The sequence below is a fragment of the Meles meles genome, chromosome 10, assembly GCF_922984935.1.
Source record: "Meles meles chromosome 10, mMelMel3.1 paternal haplotype, whole genome shotgun sequence".
In the NCBI taxonomy this organism is placed as follows: domain Eukaryota; kingdom Metazoa; phylum Chordata; class Mammalia; order Carnivora; family Mustelidae; genus Meles; species Meles meles.
In genome coordinates this window covers 10,664,498-10,684,868 of record NC_060075.1, presented here as the reverse complement: position 1 = coordinate 10,684,868, position 20,371 = coordinate 10,664,498, and the positions used below count along the sequence as shown (strand labels likewise).

The window sequence follows — 20,371 nt, the reverse complement described above, 5'->3', positions numbered from 1 at the left end:
TCCTAATGCATTCCAAAAATCTTGATCCAATTGTTCGTACTGGAAATTACATAAATTCACATACAGGTTGAAGGGGAAAGGAGGAAAGGAGCTAGAATCACCTGACTTCTACCCTAGACATCTGGATTATAGTATGCCACGTGCCATCATGGACCAGCACGTTGACCATGGAATGCTAAGCAGAACTGCTCTGGGAGAGCAAACGGTCCTGGAAAACAGAATGACATTTTCTACTTCTGGCTACTAAGAGAGGACAAGAATGGAAAGAGAATACTATACAAATTCCATCTTCTCCTCTGATTTGAATGGGACATCTGAGATACTGACGCTCATCACCTACCACAAACAAGAATGTACTGCTATGTATACAATTCTCTTCTCCTAATCACTTAATTAACTACCACTGAAAATATACTGATCTGATATGTACATCCCCGTGATAAGCAGTAATATCCTTTTAGTTCTTCAGTCATGACTTAAACTATATGTAAATCATTTCTTACAAATATAGTTATTTTGGGGGCACCTGGGTGGGTCAGTCAGTTAAGCAGCGCCTTGGGCTCAGGCCATGATCCCAGCATCATGGGATGCTGTCGGGGGGCTTGCTTCTCCCTCTCTCTCTGCCTGCTGCTCTGCCTACTTGTGATCTATCTCTCTCACTATCAAATAAATAAATAAAATCTTAAAAAAAAAAGACAAATAGTTATTTTTACTATTGCGGACAATCACAGCCATAGATATAGGTATGCCCACATGTGTCTCACTAAGGGATTTGCAGAATAAGGAGAGATTTTTGAATCTACCATGCAATTTCAGGATATTCCATTCTACGTGTGTTTTTCTTACGGAAGTCCTCAAGAGTTCCCTTCTCCTGTCTGCAGTTTCTGCATCTTCGCAATGCAGTAATTCAAAATAGAACAGTCATTTTCGTGTAAGGTCAGCCTGTCTTCTGCAGAGGAGCATCATACCAAGCATATCTGCAATTCTCTGCATTAATAAGAAATTTTATCTGGCAAGTGAGTCATCCAACAGAGACTCCTGGTAAGCAGATAAACTTAACCCTTGTCCCGGGGCCTATAAAAGCACACCGCTCCTCTGGCAGGGATGGATTAGGTTGCCACAGCCGCTGAGGCAGTAAGCTTTTTATATCCGTAGCAACAGCTCCCGAGTCACTTCAGAGCACTGGGTGTATCTATTTTCTCTTGCTACACAGCACCATAAAGAAGATTGCTGGTCTCTAAGAAGAAGGAAAAACAGAGATGTGAATTTCTCTTTTGAAGGCTTCTCCAAAATGATGTAGGAAACAGCCTGCTGGTTCGCTCAATGTCCAGAATACTTTCCTTCTCTCTCCTTCCTTCCTTGTCTGATACTTCATTTGCACAGCATTTGTTTCAGAACCTGAGTATATAAGTAGTTACTCTGGTACTTGACAAGAAAGCAATGCTGGTGACATACTTAAAAACAAGAGGTGTTTTGTGAAGACATACTCAAATATAGCTGAATATGTCTACCTGCACACATGTGTTGCTTTCTAGAAATTCATAAAAATTATTAATTTAAGTTTACAACATTGCTTTGAGGTAGAGAGGCAGAGGCCAGAAGGTAGAGAAAGCTGGCCGATAAGTCCTATAAGGCCTCAGCTATCCAGCAGATGTTGGAAGTGAATGGCACTGCTTTCAGTATTATTTTGAGGAAGTTGGCAAGATTTATTCTTGTCAGGTTCACAATGTTAATGGCTTATGAGACAATCTCTAGGTGTTTCCATTTTTTAGCTCTCAACTTTTGCAAGTAACTTAGAAAAAGCAGCAAGATCTAGAAGATACCAATTAATAAAATGTAAAGAAGGCATTACATATACCATTTTTAATTACTCACCACACATACATATGTCCTCCCCTACCCTTAAAATGAAGAGAAAAGGGGTGCCTGGGTGGGTCAGTGGGTTAAAGCCTCTGCCTTTGGCTCAGGTCATGATCTCAGGGTCCTAAGCCCTGAATCAGGCTCTCTGCTCAGCAGGGAGTCTGCTTCTCCCACCCCCACTCCCCCGCCTCTCTGCCTACTTGTGATCTCTCTCTATCGAATAAATAAATAAAATTTTTTTAAAAATGAAGAGAAAAACTGAAAGTATAAATGACTGAATAATAGCTCCATGTACTGCCAAACCCCCCAAATTTTCCATTATTAATGGAACAAGAGCTGGAGCAGTAGAATGAGCCTCATTAAAGTAGATTACTTAGTATAATTTACCAACATTTGATAACAAGGATTTGCTTAAAGAGGATTCTTCCATATCCATGCACATTCACTCATTCGGTAAGTATCTGTGGAGTGCCCACTGTGGGCCAGGTGTTGTCGTAGGTCCTGGGAATGTTGCAGAGAATGGACATGTACAATTACCTGTCCACATGATATTTACATTTCTGTGAGTGGAGATGTAACATAAACAAACTTCCTAAATGTCAGATGGTGACAGATGTGATGGAGAAGGCCCAGCAGACAAGGGGATGAGGACTGCTGAGTCAAGGAAAGGGAGAGGAGGCAGGGTGAGGGGTGTTATTCAAAAAGGGAGGTCGTGGAAGGCCTCATGGATTTGAGCTGCGATTTCCTTAGAAAAACAATTATATTATCCCATTTTCTCCAAAGAAAAGTTAAAGGTAAAACAGAGAAGAGTTCTATATAAACGATTTACTAAAAAAAAGTTGACTCTTTTCTGCAGAGGCATGTTACAACATTTACTGTAGTCTGAGTTATTCTGTGGTTATATGTGCGTCTGTGTCCTCTATTGGACTGGAGGGTCAGTCAGGGCCATGAGCTCAGTCACCTAACCAAATATAACAACTGAGACAGTACCGTGCAAAAGTTTGTTAAAGCAATTGGAAGAAGATCCTCAGTAGCTTTGACAGTATATCTGAAGGGAGGAAGTCTGCTGTTGCAACTCTAGACTCTAACTACACCCCTCCATGAGTGTAAGGCACACAATGGCTATCACAGGGTTAGGGAAGTCAGAGCATGCCCCATTTTCTTGCTGCACCAAAGGCAAGGTGCAAACAACGGTTAGCTGGGTTGTGCAACTCACCTCCCTACTGGATTCCATTACTAAGCACACAGATACCATTCTCACCAGTTCCCTCGGAATAAGGAAAGTTGAAGGCATCCCCTGAGAAACACTTCAATATGTAAGGAGTCCTCCATTCATTTCAAGTGAAATAAGAATATGTCCAAAACAATGGTATGGTGAGTCCATGAACCTGGGATATAGTCTCTAACTCGTTTTAAATAAACACTGTCTAGGGGCACCTGGGTGGCTCAGTGGGTTAAGCCTCTGCCTATAGCTCAAGTCATGATCTCAGGGTCCTGGGATGGAGCCCCATGTCCGGCTCTCTGCTCGGCGGGGAGCCTGCTTCCCTGTCTCTCTCTCTCTCTGCCTGCCTCTCTGCCTACTTGTGATCTCTCTCTCTGTGTCAAATAAATAAATAAAATCTGAAAAAGAAAAGTCAAAATATCACATTTTTAAAAAATAAGTAAGTAAATAAATAAAACACTAATTCTAAAACCATAATACTCTATGAAATTTATTGTAAAATTTAAAAAGTACAATATATTTATATTGCATTTTGTGAAATACATAAAATTTAATCTTATAAAATAAACATAATTAACAAAATCACATATAAATTATATATCTTCTATAATTAACAAAATGTATGATATAAATATATGAATACATTATGTAAAATATATGACAGATGATAAGACCTAAAATATACAATAATATATGACTATGAATACTATAGCTGTTATATTTTTATTAAGGATTTTATGGAAGGCAATGAAGTGCTTTGCCTCATAACGTGCTGGTATAATTAGATTATTATTCTGATTTTGCAGAAAGACCACTCTCTTACACCATACACAAAAATAAATTCAAAACAGATGAAAGACCTAAATGTGACACAGAAAGCCACCAAAATCCTAGAGAACACAGGCAGCAACCTCTTTTGACCTTAGCCATACCGACTTCTTACTAGACATACTGTGGGACACAAGTAAAACAAAAGCAGAAATGAAACATTGGGACTTTATCAAGATAAAAAGCTTCTCCACAGTGAAGAAAACAATCAATTAAACTAAAAGGCAACCTACAGAATGGAAGAAGATATTTGCAAATGACATATGTGATAAAGGGTTAGTATTTATGAAGAACTTAAACTTAACACCCAAAAAACAAGTAATCCAGTTAAGAAATGGGCAAAAGACATGAACACATATTTTTCCCAAGAAGACATACAAATGGCTAACAGACACATGAAAAGATGCTCAATGTCACTCGTTGTCAGGGACATACAAATCAAAACTACAATGAGATACCACCTCATGCCCGTCAGAACGGCTAAAATTAACAAGTCAGGAAACAACAGATGTTGGAGAGGATGTGGAGAAAGGGGAACCCTCTTACACTGTTGGTGGGAATGCAAGCTGGTGCAGCCCCTTTGGAAAAACAGTATGGAGTTTCCTCAAAAAGTTAAAAATAGAATTACCCTATGACCCAGCAATTGTGCTACTAGGTATTTACCCAAAGGATACGAAACAGATCCAAAGGGGCACATGCACCCCAATGTTTCTAATGTCTACAGCAGCATTGTCAACAATAGCCGAACTACGGAGAGAGCACAAATGTCCATCAGCTGATGAATGGAAAAAGAAGATGGGTGGGGTGTGTGTGTGTGTGTGTGTGTGTGTGTGTGTGTGTGTGTGTGTGTGTGTAATACAACGGAATTTTACTCCACCATCAAAGAATAAAATTTTGCCATTTGCAACATGGGTAGAGCTAAAGTGTATTATGCTAAGTGAAATAAGTCAGTCTGAGAAAGACAAATACCATATGATTTCACTCGTATGTAGAATTTAAGAAACAAAAGAGATGAATATAGGGGAAGGAAGTTAAAAAAAAAGAGAGAGAAGAGGCAAACCATAAAAGACTCTTCTTAACTACAGGAAACAAACTGAGGAATGCTGGAGGGGAGGTGGGCCTTGGGGGGGAGGGGTGTTAAACAGATAATGGGCATTAAGAAGGGGATTTGGTATGATGGGCACTGGGTGTTATATTTAAATGATGAATCATTAAATTTTATACCTGAAACTAATATTATATATTAACTAACTAAAATTTATTTTTTTTATTTTTTTTTTTTATTTGACAGATAGAGATCACAAGTAGGCAGAGAGGAAGGCAGAGAGAGAGGAGGAAGCAGACTCCCTGCTGAGCAGACAGCCTGACGCCAGGCTCGATCTCAGGACCCTGGGATCATGACCTGAGCTGAAAGCAGAGGCTTTAACCCACTGAGCCACCCAGGCGCCCCATAACTAACTAGAATTTAAAGAAAAACTTGAACAAAGAAACCACAATGCACTGGAAGCAACTCTTTCAATAATAAACATATTTACTATCACAATTGGTAGGCACAACTGGAAAGATAAATCATCTAAACACATGTTGCAGGAAAATTAATAGGATATCAAGAATGCTAATAAGAAGATCCCTTCAGGGCGCCTGGGTGGCTCAGTCAGGAGGGGTGCCTGAGTGGCTCAGTCACTTAAGTGGCTGCCTTCAGCTCAGCCCCACATTGGGCTCCCTGCTCCACAGGAAGTCTGCTTCTCTCTCTCTCTCCCACTCCCCCTACTTCTGTTCCCTCTCTAGCTGTGTCTCTCTCTGCCAAATAAATAAATAAAATCTTTTTAAGGAAAAAATCCCTTCAAAGAAGAAATGAGTTAAGGTTTGCCATGAAGCCCTCTGGATTTTGCATTAATATTACCAAAAATACATTTATTTATTGAACAAATATTTATTGAATAAATAACTAGGAGGCAATAAAGATTTTAGGCAGATATGCAGTTAATACCTAAGATAGGAGTTTTAGTAAGAGAACAGAGTGAAAGATGTCAAACAGAAGGTAACAAAATAACCCAAGTGAGAAATAACCTAGTTTCAGTAAGACTGGAAAGAGAAAGTGGCAAAAGGGATACCTACAGAATTAAAGGAGCTGTGACCAACTGGTAAGGGACAGGGTAGAAAAACAGAAGGCGACTCTCAGGTTTCTGCCCGGTGGAGGATGGTAGTGCCAGTGCATGGGACAGAAAATAAAGAGAAAATAGGATTCTGTGAGAAGGATGAAGAATTTTCTTTTAGATACTGAAATGAAGTTCTTCTGGCTTTCCCGTCAGAACTCACAAATATCCTCGGCATTCTGGATGACTGTATAAAGGAGGAAGTTAACAGCACAGAAGTGGGAGAAAATATCCCTCTGGGAAGGGACTGGTGAAAACGAAGGTGGTGATGGAGACCAAGGTAGAGAGGCAGTACAGGAAGGAGCAGGGTTCCTCCTTCTGGAGCCAACCCTGAGAAAATGCTATCGAATGCCAGTTCTCTTCGATTAAATCCAACCCTTCTCTGATGTCCTGGGAAACCAGGCAGTTTGAGGACCTAGGCTGTTATCACAGTTTAAGGATCATCAAGTTTCCAGCAAAGATTTTCAAGCAGGCATAGTTTTCACATGAAGCAGCTGCCAAAATATGCAATAGAGACTCAAAAGTTGAGACTTTTTGAGGAAACACTTTAAAGGTCAAAAAGTTCATAGAAAGGTATTTGGATTTGCCTAAGTGCTAAGAAGTACTTGCCTTTTTATTCTGTTACACTGAGTCTTATCACAAGAAGATCACACCACCTGATTGACAGAGTATACTGGAAACAGTGAGCATCTTTTTTTTTTCCCCCAAGTAAGTCTCTTTTTTTCTTTTTAATTAATTTATTTATTTTCAGTGTAACAGTATTCATTGTTTTTGCACCACACCCAGTGCTCCATGCAATACGTGCCCTCCCTATTATTCACCACCTGGTTCCCCAACCCCCCACCCACCGTCCCTTCAAAACCCTCAGGTTGTTTTTCAGAGTCCATAGTCTCTCATGGTTCATCTCCCCTTCCAATTTCCCTCAACTCCCTTCTCCTCTCCATCTCCCCATGTCCTCCATGTTATTTGTTATGCTCCACAAATAAGTGAGACCATATGATACTTGACTCTCTCTGCTTGACTTATTTCGCTCAGCATAATCTCTTCCAGTCCCATCCATGTTGCTACAAAAGTTGGGTATTCATCCTTTCTGATGGAGGCATAATACTCCATCGTGTATATGGACCACATCTTCCTTATCCATTCGTCCGTTGAAGGACATCTTGGTTCTTTCCCAGTTTGGCAACCGTGGCCATTGCTGCTATAAACATTGGGGTACAGATGGCCCTTCTTTTCACTACATCTGTATCTTTGGGGTAAATACCCAGCAGTACAATTGCAGGGTCATAGGGAAGCTCTATTTTTAATTTCTTCAGGAATCTCCACACTGTTCTCCAAATTGGCTGCACCAACTTGCATTCCCACCAACAGTGGAAGAGGGTTCCCGTTTCTCCACATCCTCTCCAACACGTTGTTTCCTGTCTTGCTAATTTTGGCCATTCTAACTGGTGTAAGGTGATATCTCAATGTGGTTTTAATTTGAATCTCCCTGATGGCTAGTGATGATGAGCATTTTTTCATGTGTCTGATAGCCATTTGTATGTCTTCATTGGAGAAGAGTCTTCTTCTGTTCATATCTTCTGCCCATTTTTTGATCTGATTATCTGTTTTGTGTGTGTTGAGTTTGAGGAGTTCTTTATAGATCCTGGATATCAACCTTTTGTCTGTACTGTCATTTGCAAATATCTTCTCCCATTCCATGGGTTGCCTTTTTGTTTTGTTGACTGTTTCCTTTGCTATGCAGAAGCTTTTGATCTTGATGAAGTCCCAAAAGTTCATTTTTGCTTTTGTTTCCTTTGCCTTTGGAGACATATCCTGAAGCTGTTTCAAAAAATTGAAGCAGAAGGAAGGCTTCCAGACTCTTTTTATGAAGCCAGCATTACCCTGATCCCCAAACCAGGCAAAGACCCTACCAAAAAAGAGAATTTCAGACCAGTATCACTGATGAATATGGATGCTAAGATTCTCAACAAGAGCCTAGCAAACAGGATCCAGCAGCACATTAAAAAGATTATCCACCGTGACCAGGTGGGATTCATCCCTGGGTTACAAGGATGGTTCAACATTTACAAATCAATCAATGTGATAGAACAAATTAATAAGAGAAGAGAGAAGAACCACATGGTCCTCTCAATTGATGCAGAAAAAGCATTTGACAAAATCCAGCATCCGTTCCTGATGAAAACGCTTCAAAGTATAGGGATAGAGGGAACATTCCTGAACTTCATAAAATCTATCTAAAAGACCCACAGCAAGTATCATCCTCAATGGGAAAAAGCTTGCAGCCTTCCCGTTGAGATCAGGAACACGACAAGGATGCCCACTCTCACCACTCTTGTTCAACATAGTATTAGAAGTCCTCGCAACGGCAATCAGACCACAAAGAGAAATAAAAGGTATCCAAATTGGCAATGAAGAAGTCAAACTCTCTCTCTTCGCAGATGACATGATTCTTTATATGGAAAACCCCAAAGACTCTACCCCCAAACTACTAGAACTTATACAGCAATTCAGTAACGTGGCAGGATACAAAGTCAATGTACAGAAATCAGTGGCTTTCTTATACACTAACAATGAAAATACAGAAAGGGAAATTAGAGAATCATTTCCATTTACTATAGCACCAAGAACCATAAGATACCTGGGAATAAACCTAACCAAAGAGGAAAAGGATCTGTACTCGAGGAACTACAGAACACTCATGAAAGAAACTGAAGAAGACACAAAAAGATGGAAGACTGTTCCATGCTCTTGGATCAGAAGAATAAACATTGTTAAAGTGTCTATACTGCCTAGAGCAATCTATACTTTTTTTTAAAAAAATATTTATTTATTTGACAGAGATCACAAGTAGGCAGAGAGGCAGGCAGAGAGAGAGGAGGAAGCAGGCTCCCAGCCAAGCAGAGAGCCCAACGCGGGGCTCAATCCCAGGACCCTGGGACCATGACCTGAGCTGAAGGCAGAGGCTTTAACCAGCTGAGCCACCCAGGCGCCCCGAGCAATCTATACTTTTAATACCATTCCGATCAAAATTCCACCAGTATTTTTCAAAGAGCTGGAGCAAATAATCCTAAAATTTGTAAGGAATCAGAAGAGACCCCGAATTGCTAAGGAAATGTTGAAAAACAAAAACGAAACTGGCGGCATCACGTTACCTGATTTCAAGCTTTACTACAAAGCTGTGGTCACCAAGACAGCGTGGTACTGGCATAAAAACAGACACATAAACCAGTGGAACAGAGTAGAGAATCCAGATATGGACCCTCAACTCTATGGTCAAATAATCTTCGACAAAACAGGAAAAAATATACAGTGGAAAAAAGACAGTCTCTTCAATAAATGGTGCTGGGAAAACTGGACAGCGATATGTAGGAGAATGAAACTCAACTATTCTCTTACACCGTACTCAAAGACTCAACCATTCTCTTACACCGTACTCAAAGATAAACTCGAAATGGATAAAAGACCTCAACGTGAGACAGGAATCCATCAGAATCCTAGAGAACATAGGCAGTAACCTCCTCGATATCAGCCACAGCAACTTCTTTCAAGATATGTCTCCAAGTAAGCCTCTTATTTTGGAATAATTCCAGACTTAGTGAAAAGTCACCAAGATAGTACAGGGATTATACCCTTCACCCAGGCTTGACCAGTACTAACATCGTCTGTAACCATGATACACACTTATTCCACACAAGACTGACACCAACATACTGTCAGAGGATTTCTTCTCCCTCCTGTGGTTTTTGGTCACGCCACTTCAGAGAATGAAGAGGGAGACCAGGCAGAGTGGTGGGTAGCAGAGCAAGGTTTTCTGAATGACAGGGAAGCTGTACAAAGCTCCCAAAGAAGGAGGGGACCCGAGAGGGTGGCTACAGGAGTTTCTAAATCTAGGGGGTTTTATGGGCTTGTTAGCGGGCTTTTTTAATCTGATTAACCCTCCATGTGCCTGTCATCTAATCAGGTTTTTGCCACGGAGGGCTCCTTCCAGGATGGTGTAAAATTCTTTTAAGGGTGGATTCCCCTTAGGACCGGGGCCCCTTCCCTGACTACGTACCTTCCAACTAACCTTCACAAATACTACTAGTAACTAAACTCTAGGCTTTGTTCCCATTTTGCCAGTTTTCCGCTAATGCCCTGTTCCAGTTCAGAGACAAATCAGAACAACCCCTGCATTTAGTTTTCATGTCTCTTTCATCTCCTCAGGTCTGTGACAGTTTTTTGATCTTTTCTTATCTGTCGTGACCCTGAAAACACTGGTCAGGTATTCAGGAGAATATTCAATTTGACTTTCTTTGATTTCATTTCAAAGATGAAACTCGGATTATGGGTTTTAGGGAAGAACTTCTCAAGTGCCCTTAGCACCCTTGGTGTTATCGAGAGGGGCATGGGTTATCAGCAAGGATTTTCGCTGACATTGTTTGATTACCTGATTAAGGTGGTATCTGCCAAGTCTCTCTACTGTGAAGTTAGTTGTCATCCCTTTCCAGAATACACTCTGACACACACAACAGATGTATTAAATTCTACTTTTGAGGAGACTGGAATCTTGCCGAATACATGGGTCCATCAGAGAAGACGGTACTGAGGACACCAGAGACCCTTGGAAGATATTTCTCAGAGCACTATCATGGTTCCTCCCACAACACTGTGAGTCAGAGCTCATTACAGTGATATGAGTAATCATTCTAATCAGATACAGTCTTAATTATCCTCTGCAAGTGAGAAGCAACAGATATTTAGTATGAACATACAACAAAGCCATTAGTCCATTACAAAACAGTAACGTACACCTAACCCAACATTGATAATCTGTGGACATAAATATTCTAAAATTCACAGCATTTGCAGATGTCTAAACATAATGTATCTATCTGAGAGATACCATGTAGGAATTAAATAGAAAGACTATCTAATATTCCTCACCTAATCTCAATAGTCAAGAACTCTAATTCAGACATAATGCATAGAAACTATTCTGATACATACAAGTCACAATCCAATCCAATATCTGCTCAGGCTATTGAAATAATTTTAAAAAACTTAGTATGTAATGATCCCATAGTCTTTACATAGTATTTAATTGTAATTATTGATATTTGTGTGTATAAAATTTAGGCATTTACTCTTATTCATATAGCACTGTTTCAGCATCCTACATTATTTGATTGAAAAATTGATTAAGAAAATAATATGGTACAAGGGGGATAAAATGTATTAAAGTTTCAGCAAATAAAACTAGTATGCATTTAAATCTATACAACCAACAGTGTGCAATTGACAATTTTTTGCCCAATATTGCAATTTTCTGCCCAAATTTTGTCTAACGTTAAATCTGTGTTTAAAACCTCAGAGACTACCTCTAGTGGGGAATGCCCTTCCTGGGGGGCAGCGGGTGACCGGAGCAATACCCTGACCCTTGCGTGCACAGGTCTGCAGGAGCACAGCAGCTGCCCCCTGCAGTGGCGCGCTCACGGCCACCCACGAGTACTACCAGGGCCGCCTGGGCTCCACTGACAGTAACCGCTCCTGCAGAAGTGCGGAGTACGCCGGGGAAGCCATCCCTCGCCACCTGGCTCTCCCCAAGGCCGACCCAGGTCCCTGGTGGGCAAGCTTCTTCGGGAAGTCTGCTCTCCCATTCAGGGCTCCAGTGTTGGAGTCCCCACAACGCTTGGAGTCTCCTCAGGCTCCAGCGGCAGGATCACCTGTGACTTGGCTCTGGAAGCCATGAGGAAGCAGCCTGGTGGCCGGCCTGGCAAAGCCAACACGGGAAACCAACCATCCTGAGTGGCCACCGCCGGGATTCGGGAGGCACTGGTCATATGAGAGCACCTCCCCGCCTCGCCCCTCCCTTTCCTGTAGACTAGGCAGGCTGCCCCAAGCAGAAGCAGTTGGGTTCTCTCATATCAAAATAGCAAAACACCAAAAAGGAGGTTGAGAGGATCCCAGTCTTCACCATCCAAGCCACAAGCAAATCTTCCCCCACCCTGGAACCGCGTGCCTTGCACCAAGTGGAAAAGAAACTCCAAGCAGCCGATAAATAAATAAATAAATAAATAAATAAATAAATAAAACAAAAAATAAAATCTCAGAGACTGAAATAGTGAATTCTATCATCATATAATAGTAGGAAATATTCCAAATTGTATTTTATAAGGCCTGTTATTCTCAGGGCCTTATCATCTACATTTGTTTCTGCTGCTTCCTAAACCACACGCATCTTACATTTTTAGAAAGTTGGAGCAACAGCTCTTAATGTTTTCTACTGAATTCAAAAGTTTAGATCTCACGTATGCGTCACGAAATCAGAAAATATACGTGCTCTCTGAAGAACCAGTCGTATCAGACGGCGTACTGATAATGTGTTATTCATGACTCAGTTACGGATAAATAATGTGGTAACATGAAAGCAAAGCATTAAAAAGTCACATGTATGGGTGAACCCTTTTGCAAAAGAATAAAAGTTGAGGGTGAACAGGTTTAAAATAGATAAGTAAATAAATAAATGTAGTGATTTAGGGAAATTTTAGAAAATTAATCTCGTGTTCTGGATAGTAAGCTCCTTTAGGATAAGGACAGACTAACTCAAATTCTATAAAGTTCTAAGATGTCACATAGTACAGTTTCTTAACATATTAAATATTACTTACCTCATAATTAACATTTTAAAGTATATGTTAGCAAAGCAAAATCTTACTAAGAAATATAGACACTTTGATGACAAAATCATGTTTATAATTTATAATAGTAAGTAGAAAAACAGAAACGTATGATAATTTGATAGGACAATAGGTGGAGAAGTATAAAAGATTTTCCTATATAACTGAGTGCATTTTAAGTAGAAATTGTGAACAGCCCTCATTCTCATGATGATCTTACTTGGGGTAGGAGCATCTTTTATTATTTTCCTAGCTAATTTTTCTAATTTCGTTTTTCTCTTGTGTGACATTAAATCAAATGAAACACTGTACTTCCAGATTAAATGTCAAGTTGAGTGGAAGTTCACAGATACTCTATTTCATCAGATTTACTGTAACCTGAAAGTTGTATTAATGAGACCACGCGGTTTTCATTGTGAGACATGGAGCCATCCGTTTATCCAACAGACGCTTTTTAGAACACCGAACTAATCATACTGCTGTCCACCTTAAAACTCTTCAAACTCCCTGCCATTTGTTCACTGAAGAGCTATCCATCTCCCTGAGTAGCAAGTATCTATCCCAGAACGCTCTTCTTCCCTCTGCCATGCAACCCCTGTTTATGATGTCTCAGCCTTCTCTAAGAAGCCTTTCCCCTACCCGCGTTGTGTTCGACTCTCCTGTGCATTCCCATAGTGCACAACACACACTCAACAGTCACAAAGCCCCTCTTACACACAAGGTGCTGCTGTTCAGGCGTGAATAAGACAGATCTGTCCTAGCTTTGTGGGCTAGATGGTCAGGCTGGGAAGAAAGGCTTCCAGCAAACAATTAGAAATAACCACCACAAGTACTGGAAGTGTTCGGAGTGCCCTGGAGGAGAACAAAGGGGGTACAGACACATAAAGAGGCAGAAACTAACCTGGAGGAATGGAAAAGAGAGGGCTTCCTTAACAACCTCACCTATTTTGCCATTGTGGGACAGGCAAAGAGAGGGAAAAAATTTGAAAAATATTCAAATGATGGGCAAAAAAAATCTAGGTAGAGGAGACAACACCTTAAGGCAGAGAACGAGAGGGACTAGGTTATCTTTTCTGAACAAAGAGAAAAAGTAGTGCCAGATGAGCCTGGAGAATGTGTTGAGCCTAAACCATGCCAGAGGCCCGAGGCAGCCGTGGAAGTGCACTGCTGCTCTTCCCCCAGAAAGAACTCGCTAGGGCTGTGAGGGGGGCAGCTGACTGTCATGGCCCCGTGGTAACTCCAGGATGCAGCACAGTGAGCCACCAAGGCCACAACCTTCCCTGAGAGCTTCCCGCCATGACTAACCACAATGTGGGGAGGAGGGTCTGGTCCTTTGTGCTCAGAGCGGGATTGCTCTAAAAGGTCTTGATTCTGTCTTCCCTGTGGGATTATCCAAGATCTTACCAGACTGGTTTCCCAGATGATATACACACCTAATGCCTGATTGCCCTCTTCCCTCAGTTTGAGGCTCTCTGTATTTCAGGGTTAAGTTTGAGACAGGATTATTTATTTTCAGACTTAATGACCAAATATTGTATTACAGATACAGATACTACCAATTTGACATATATAATTGCATTCCCAGCTTTCAATAATTTCAGTGTTGATCCCAGGAAAACTGAAACACCATTGCTTTTCTAAGAAACTCAAAATCAGCTATGTCTGGATGAAGCAGATAACTCTCAATGGGCTGTGTTCTGTTTTTGTTAAACAAATATTTAATTACAGCAATTTATTGCTGGAAACAGCACAATACATTTGGTATTGTTCAAGCTAAACAGAGATGGGAAATGTTCACTCAATTTCTTCTGTTCAGTTTGTACAATGTGCTACTTGTCAATTAGGATAATAAACGAGGCTTGTCTTCAAAGACAGAAACGTGGCAGACTCTTCTCTGAGTTCAAGTGGATCACATTTTGCTTATGTAAGAGTTTGTAACGATGACTCATGGGCCAAATATAGGCCACATTTGCTTGTTTTGCCCTCATAATATTTAAACACACATATAAAAAGAAAACATACACAGGTCTTCATGGAAATGATGAGTGAGAGATGAAAAGTTGCTACTCATTTTAGGCCAAGAGTGAGCTGCCAGTTTCAGTAACTTTACATAAGGTCCACTTTACCCATTTTGTGACTTCACCACTATAAGGTATTTCAATCTCTGACCTCTGATTTAAGTGCACACATTAACACTTTGGCAGCTAAGAACACATTTATCCAATATACAGGAAAGATATGACAGCCAAAACATTGGCACAAGAGTAACCACTTCAGAGGAGTAAAAACTTTAAACAGGGTCTTTGACATCCTCAGTACTAAGACTCTTAACCACTAAAAAGGTAGGTATCTTACCTGTAGGTGTTTTTCTTCTATCTTTTTTTGGAGAAGTTCAAGACACTTGGTGAAGTCGGTATGGTCTTGGTCAGGTGTTGAAATAATCTCACATCCCTATGTGTTTAAAGTAAGAGAAAAGGTAAGAATACATAATGATGTCAGCCTATGATGAACAAGATCAAACACTATAAAAACTGAAGACAAGGTATCAATAGATATAGTCTATTATGCCTACATTATACCCCGATCATTAGTACCATTATCTTTTTTATTTCACATAAGAAGACATTTCAAAAATGGTGTTAGAATATCACAATAATGGTCTGATTATGACAATCATTTTATTCAACAAAAGTGCAGATTTATACTACATTAATGGTCTTTAAGAATCACTGCTGTGATGACATTAGAGATTAACATAAGGACTCTGGTACAAGTATTATAAAATATATTCACAGTAAAACTACCTGAAGTTAAAGTGAAACTTTTTCTTTTTCCTTTTTTTTTTTTTAAAGACTTTATTTATTTATTTGACAGACAGAGATCACAAGTAGGCAGAGAGGCAGGTGGGCCGGTGGGAGGCCAGGCTCCTTGCTGAGCAGAGAGCTTGAAGCGGGGCTCGATTCCAGGACTCTGAGATCATGACCTGAGCCTAAGGCAGAGGCTTTAACTCACGGAGACACCTAGGCGCCCCAAAATGAAACTATTTCTAAAAAATAAATGTGAATTTAAGCAGACCTCCTAAGTTTACTTACATGAATGGAAAAATTTGTGGAACTAATGATAAAACTACATTTTAAGTAAAATCAACTCAGCTCTTCTATGAAATTCCTTTACAGCACTTTTCTTACCCAAAGTAAAAAGAAGCATGAAGAGCTACACCTGCATAAATATGTCTCTTGGATTACCTTTTGGACATAATGAAGTGAATTTATATGGTCTTTGCCTCTTCTATACCAGATACCTGAGAGTTAGTGGAAACCAGGAATATATTTATGACTATGCAGCCACAACAGTGCCAGCTTGTGGGCACTCCTGGACTTAGATAGCTAGAGAAACAGTATTTCTGAAATGACACTTTATCCTCCACTGTCTTGCAAAGGCAAAGGCATGTACAACCAGAACGCGGGACTTGAGACTTCTTAATTCCCAAATGTAACAATTCGTGGTCTCTCATAAACAGCTGAGTAAGGGGAAGTTAAATATAATCCAGTATATAAAGTTGCCATTCAAAGAGTTTTCAAGGATACAAAACACCCATACTGTCTCCTAAATTATTCCAAGAACTGTTCTCAGTAGATTTAACGGTACTTCTTTAACTTCAAGGTCTCTGTAAATGTGTCAAGCTCAACCCGGGCTTCATTCATTTATGACTACCGTCCTACAAGGTGGTGATCAATGAAAAAATTAATTTCTCATCATTCAGAAATATACTATGCCCTAAAAGATATATGTCATTTTTACAAAATTGTTGACACGTACTTTTCTGACCCTCAGAGTACACTGAAATTTACTATAATCACCAAGCAAGGACATAAAGAAGTTGATTCATCTCAGGTTAACACACACTTAGAAGAAAGATATAAGCATATGCCAGAAACTGCAGGGAAATTGTCAGGGCTGAGGAGATTAAATTGTCACCACCACCCCCCCACAAAAAAATCATTATACTGAAAGTTCGCTGAGGACAGGAATTATGTTTCATGCATTACTATTTCTAGTGCATGGCACCAGTCTTCTATCTGGTAAGTATTCAATAAATGTTTAACTGTTATTATTGAGGAATAAAAACTATGTTGGCAAACGGGTAAGATAGCATGGTATCTTACTACTAATTACTGCATTTTTAACAATGGGAAATCACTTTTGTATTTTTAGGCTGACAATATAAATAATAGCTCCAGCAAAAGGAAACAAAATGAGAAAGTCAAATAGAAATAGTGATAATACAACAGATGATTAACAGACCATTATGTTCACAGTTATCGTCACAGAATCAGCACAGATCCACAGGAAAAATTACAGTGAATGAGAACCCAAGAAATAATCTAGTCCCACTATAATATTTTGTAGATTAAGAAAATCAAAGTGAGAAATTTAAATTGATTTGCTAAGCCATGGACAGGTGGGTGCAACATTGTCACATCTAGAAATCCTTATGATTTAGATCTAGGATCTAAGGATCTAGGAATCCTTTACTCTTAATGATGTGGAAATAAATACCTAGACACCTGATGCAAAAAGGTCAGATAACATCTCCAGAGTTGGTACCGTGAGAATGGTATCACAAGTAACGCGATGAGCTCTTCCAAAACATATGAGCAAGGCTTTACCTCATCAATTTAAGACAAACACACATAAGAGTTTAAGTCAGGACATGGGAACAGATTACCAGAACTGAAAAATGCAGACCATATCTAAACCAAGAACTTCTAGAAATTCTGAGGTGTTTATCAGCCATCCATAGCTTCTTGGAATTGTCATTTCAAATGATTCTAATCTCATCACAGACTGAGAAGGAATTCCCTGTGCAAACAGCCCCAACAGCCCTCACAGGGCAGCTTAAAACACCTAGAAAGGAGACTGGCAAAACAAAGCATTAGCCAAAGTGCAATACCAGGCCTTTGGCCAACTGAAGATGTTTTTACTGTTTTCTGGGTTTTATGATAACATACTAAAATCTAAAAGAGGGGAAATATAAAGCCAAAGAGAAACTATCAAAATCCTGCAGACAAGGTAAAATGCAGAAATGCTCTAAAGTAGCAAGTGATGCTCATCTATTATATATTAATATCTATTTAGAATTATTTTTGATATAGAGTAAGACTCCATTTGTTAGAGTCAGAAGCCCTGGGTACTGTGAAGAATTCTGTGAAGAATTACTGTGGATTAGATGTTTAAAAAACAAAACAAAAACTCACACTGATCTAAGATTTAGCAGATATAAAAGCTAGGAAATTTGGAGTATATCACTTTCTAATAAATGGTTTTTAATATTAGCTTTCTAACAGATATATGTATATTTAAGAATACACAGAAACCTTCCAAAGTATAAACTACAAAACTCCTTAAAACACATTTAACATTTAACATATCACTGTTCAAGTGGAAACTTTTGTTTCAACTACTACTGTCTTCGATTTTCCTTAGTTGCTTGGAATATATTTTTTAGGATACAAATTATTATTTTATGAGCCAGCAGGTGGCTCCAATCTCATTCTATGCACTTGCCTCATGAAGTTTTTGTCATTATACAAATAGATATTTAAATAGCTCAATTCTAATAATAAGTTCCCTTTATGGACACACCACTTTTTCAAGCTGGATTATTATTTAATATTGAATTTTTAATAATTTTGTTTTATACTAGAATTCAAAAGGAAAAGATTTGGATTGATGTCACAAATTTTAGTCTGTGTAAATATCAAGGCTATTCTAATTTTGTTCTAACCTAAAAGGAGTCTTCTGAAGATGAGGAACCATAATGCCCAACCTATGTCCTCCAAACCATAACCAAACATAAAAGGAAAAGCAAGGAACACTAAGTTCAAACTAGTTTAAAAATCCCGTTCCAGTGTGTCGAACTGACCACAGATTTCCTCATCAGGTCTTTCTCATTCCATGAATCAAAATCAGAAAAAGACACATGAAATGTTAATTATAAATAAATTCCCAGAGGCCCAGTCAACTACTTTTTAGAGGCTTACTAGATGTTTATTCCTTTATTAAACTGTACTGTGTACAGAGGAAGTAGGAATCTACCAAATACCAATGGCCCAGTGGTAAATAAAAACATGAATATCATAATTAGTAAACATGTAAAACAGAAATATGTGTGTGTCTGAGTGTGGGAAAGACAGCCAGATAAGGGGAGGCTCCTTTTCTTCCTCTTTCCATACTAAGAAACTCCCAGTCATACTTCATCACTATCCAGTAAATACCTGAAAGGAAGTCAGTCTTCTATTCATCCCTAAGTTGCTCCTTTCTTTTTGATGGGTAGTGGGGACAGTGTGGGCATGTGAAATACCATTTTGGTTTCGGGGCTGAGCTACACTCTAAAGGAAAGCCAACTGCAATACAGTGCAATGAGACACTCGGAAAATGAGCGATTAGCTTCTCCTCCATAGAGGTATAATGAACATCAAAAAACTGCACTGTTGAGAATCATATCATAAAAGAAAATATGAATTAAGAAAATGAAATGGTTTATAATATCAAGGAAATACCATGAGTTCATATTAAAATAACAAACAGGTGCCTTAAGGTCCAGGAAATCAAAATTTAAAAACAGATATAAAAGGTGCATAAAGATGTAGAAAAGTTACAAATAAGGTAAACTAATCCTATGGTCAACATGATAAATTAGCAGACTGGAGGAGATTGAAGACAAAAAAGAAGCAAACTTACTAAAGTTAACAGAAGTAGAACTTTACAACACACAAGGGAGTGCGCTCAGAGAGCAAATGAACCAAAGTGGAACAAATCACATAGACACATACACTGGCAAAAACAGCCATCTAGCAAAATCCTTGTCTGCTAGTTTGGGAATGCATGATCTCCAGTCAGGAAGGGAAGACTCAATGTTCCTGGAGTATTGGGAAACTAACATCGGCATCGCAGTTGCTAGGACGATACCAAGGCATGTCAAGCACTCAACAGAAGTTTGATGGATAGAAGAATGATGGATAGATTAAAAGCATCTCTCTCCTCATGGCAGTAATGGTATGCTTCTCTAAAATATACACAGGGATAAGCCTTAGACAACGAGTCTAACACAGAAAAGCAGCGTTGTCATTATTTTTTCAAAGGTATTATGCTACTGCTGCCATAAGAAAATCATGTAACACTTTTGTTTTAGGGCAGGACTAATAAAGATTCTTAAAATGGCGACGAATATTAGTGTTTCATATGCAATTAAACAAATTAAAATCTAACAATGTTATCAAAGTTAACATCCAATGAGGGAACGAGAACCACCAATGTACATAGAGGCTAACAAACGAAGCACTATGAAGTACTACATAAATAATTCAGAATATCTTTGAATGAGTTTTAATTCATTTCTTAAGACCAAAGACAAGGAATCAAACTGACATCAAGGAACTAATAAAAATTTAGCAAAAGAGTTTTCAGAATATGCCCTAGAATGGCAATAGCTCACTTCATTTTCTAGTACCGCTAGCATCTATGGTTACAGCACACACAAAAATGTATGTAGTATGTGCAACGCATGATCCTAATCACAGCAGAATCACAAATCATCTAAAACAGAGACGTTTAGGGATGCCTAAGTGGCTCAGGGTTACGTG

At 39.2% G+C, this 20,371-nt stretch overlaps 1 protein-coding gene across 5 annotated transcripts in view; it reads right to left on the bottom strand.

Annotated features, from left to right (window-relative positions):
* Positions 1 to 20,371, bottom strand: part of TPK1 (thiamin pyrophosphokinase 1) — a 350,875-nt gene that overhangs the window by 145,943 nt on the left and 184,561 nt on the right. For all 5 annotated transcript variants that reach the window (XM_046020778.1, XM_046020781.1, XM_046020780.1 and 2 more), the window contains one exon: positions 15,081 to 15,176. In XM_046020778.1, coding sequence (XP_045876734.1) covers positions 15,081 to 15,176 — 96 coding nt within the window. The remainder of the gene's footprint in view (positions 1 to 15,080; positions 15,177 to 20,371) is intronic.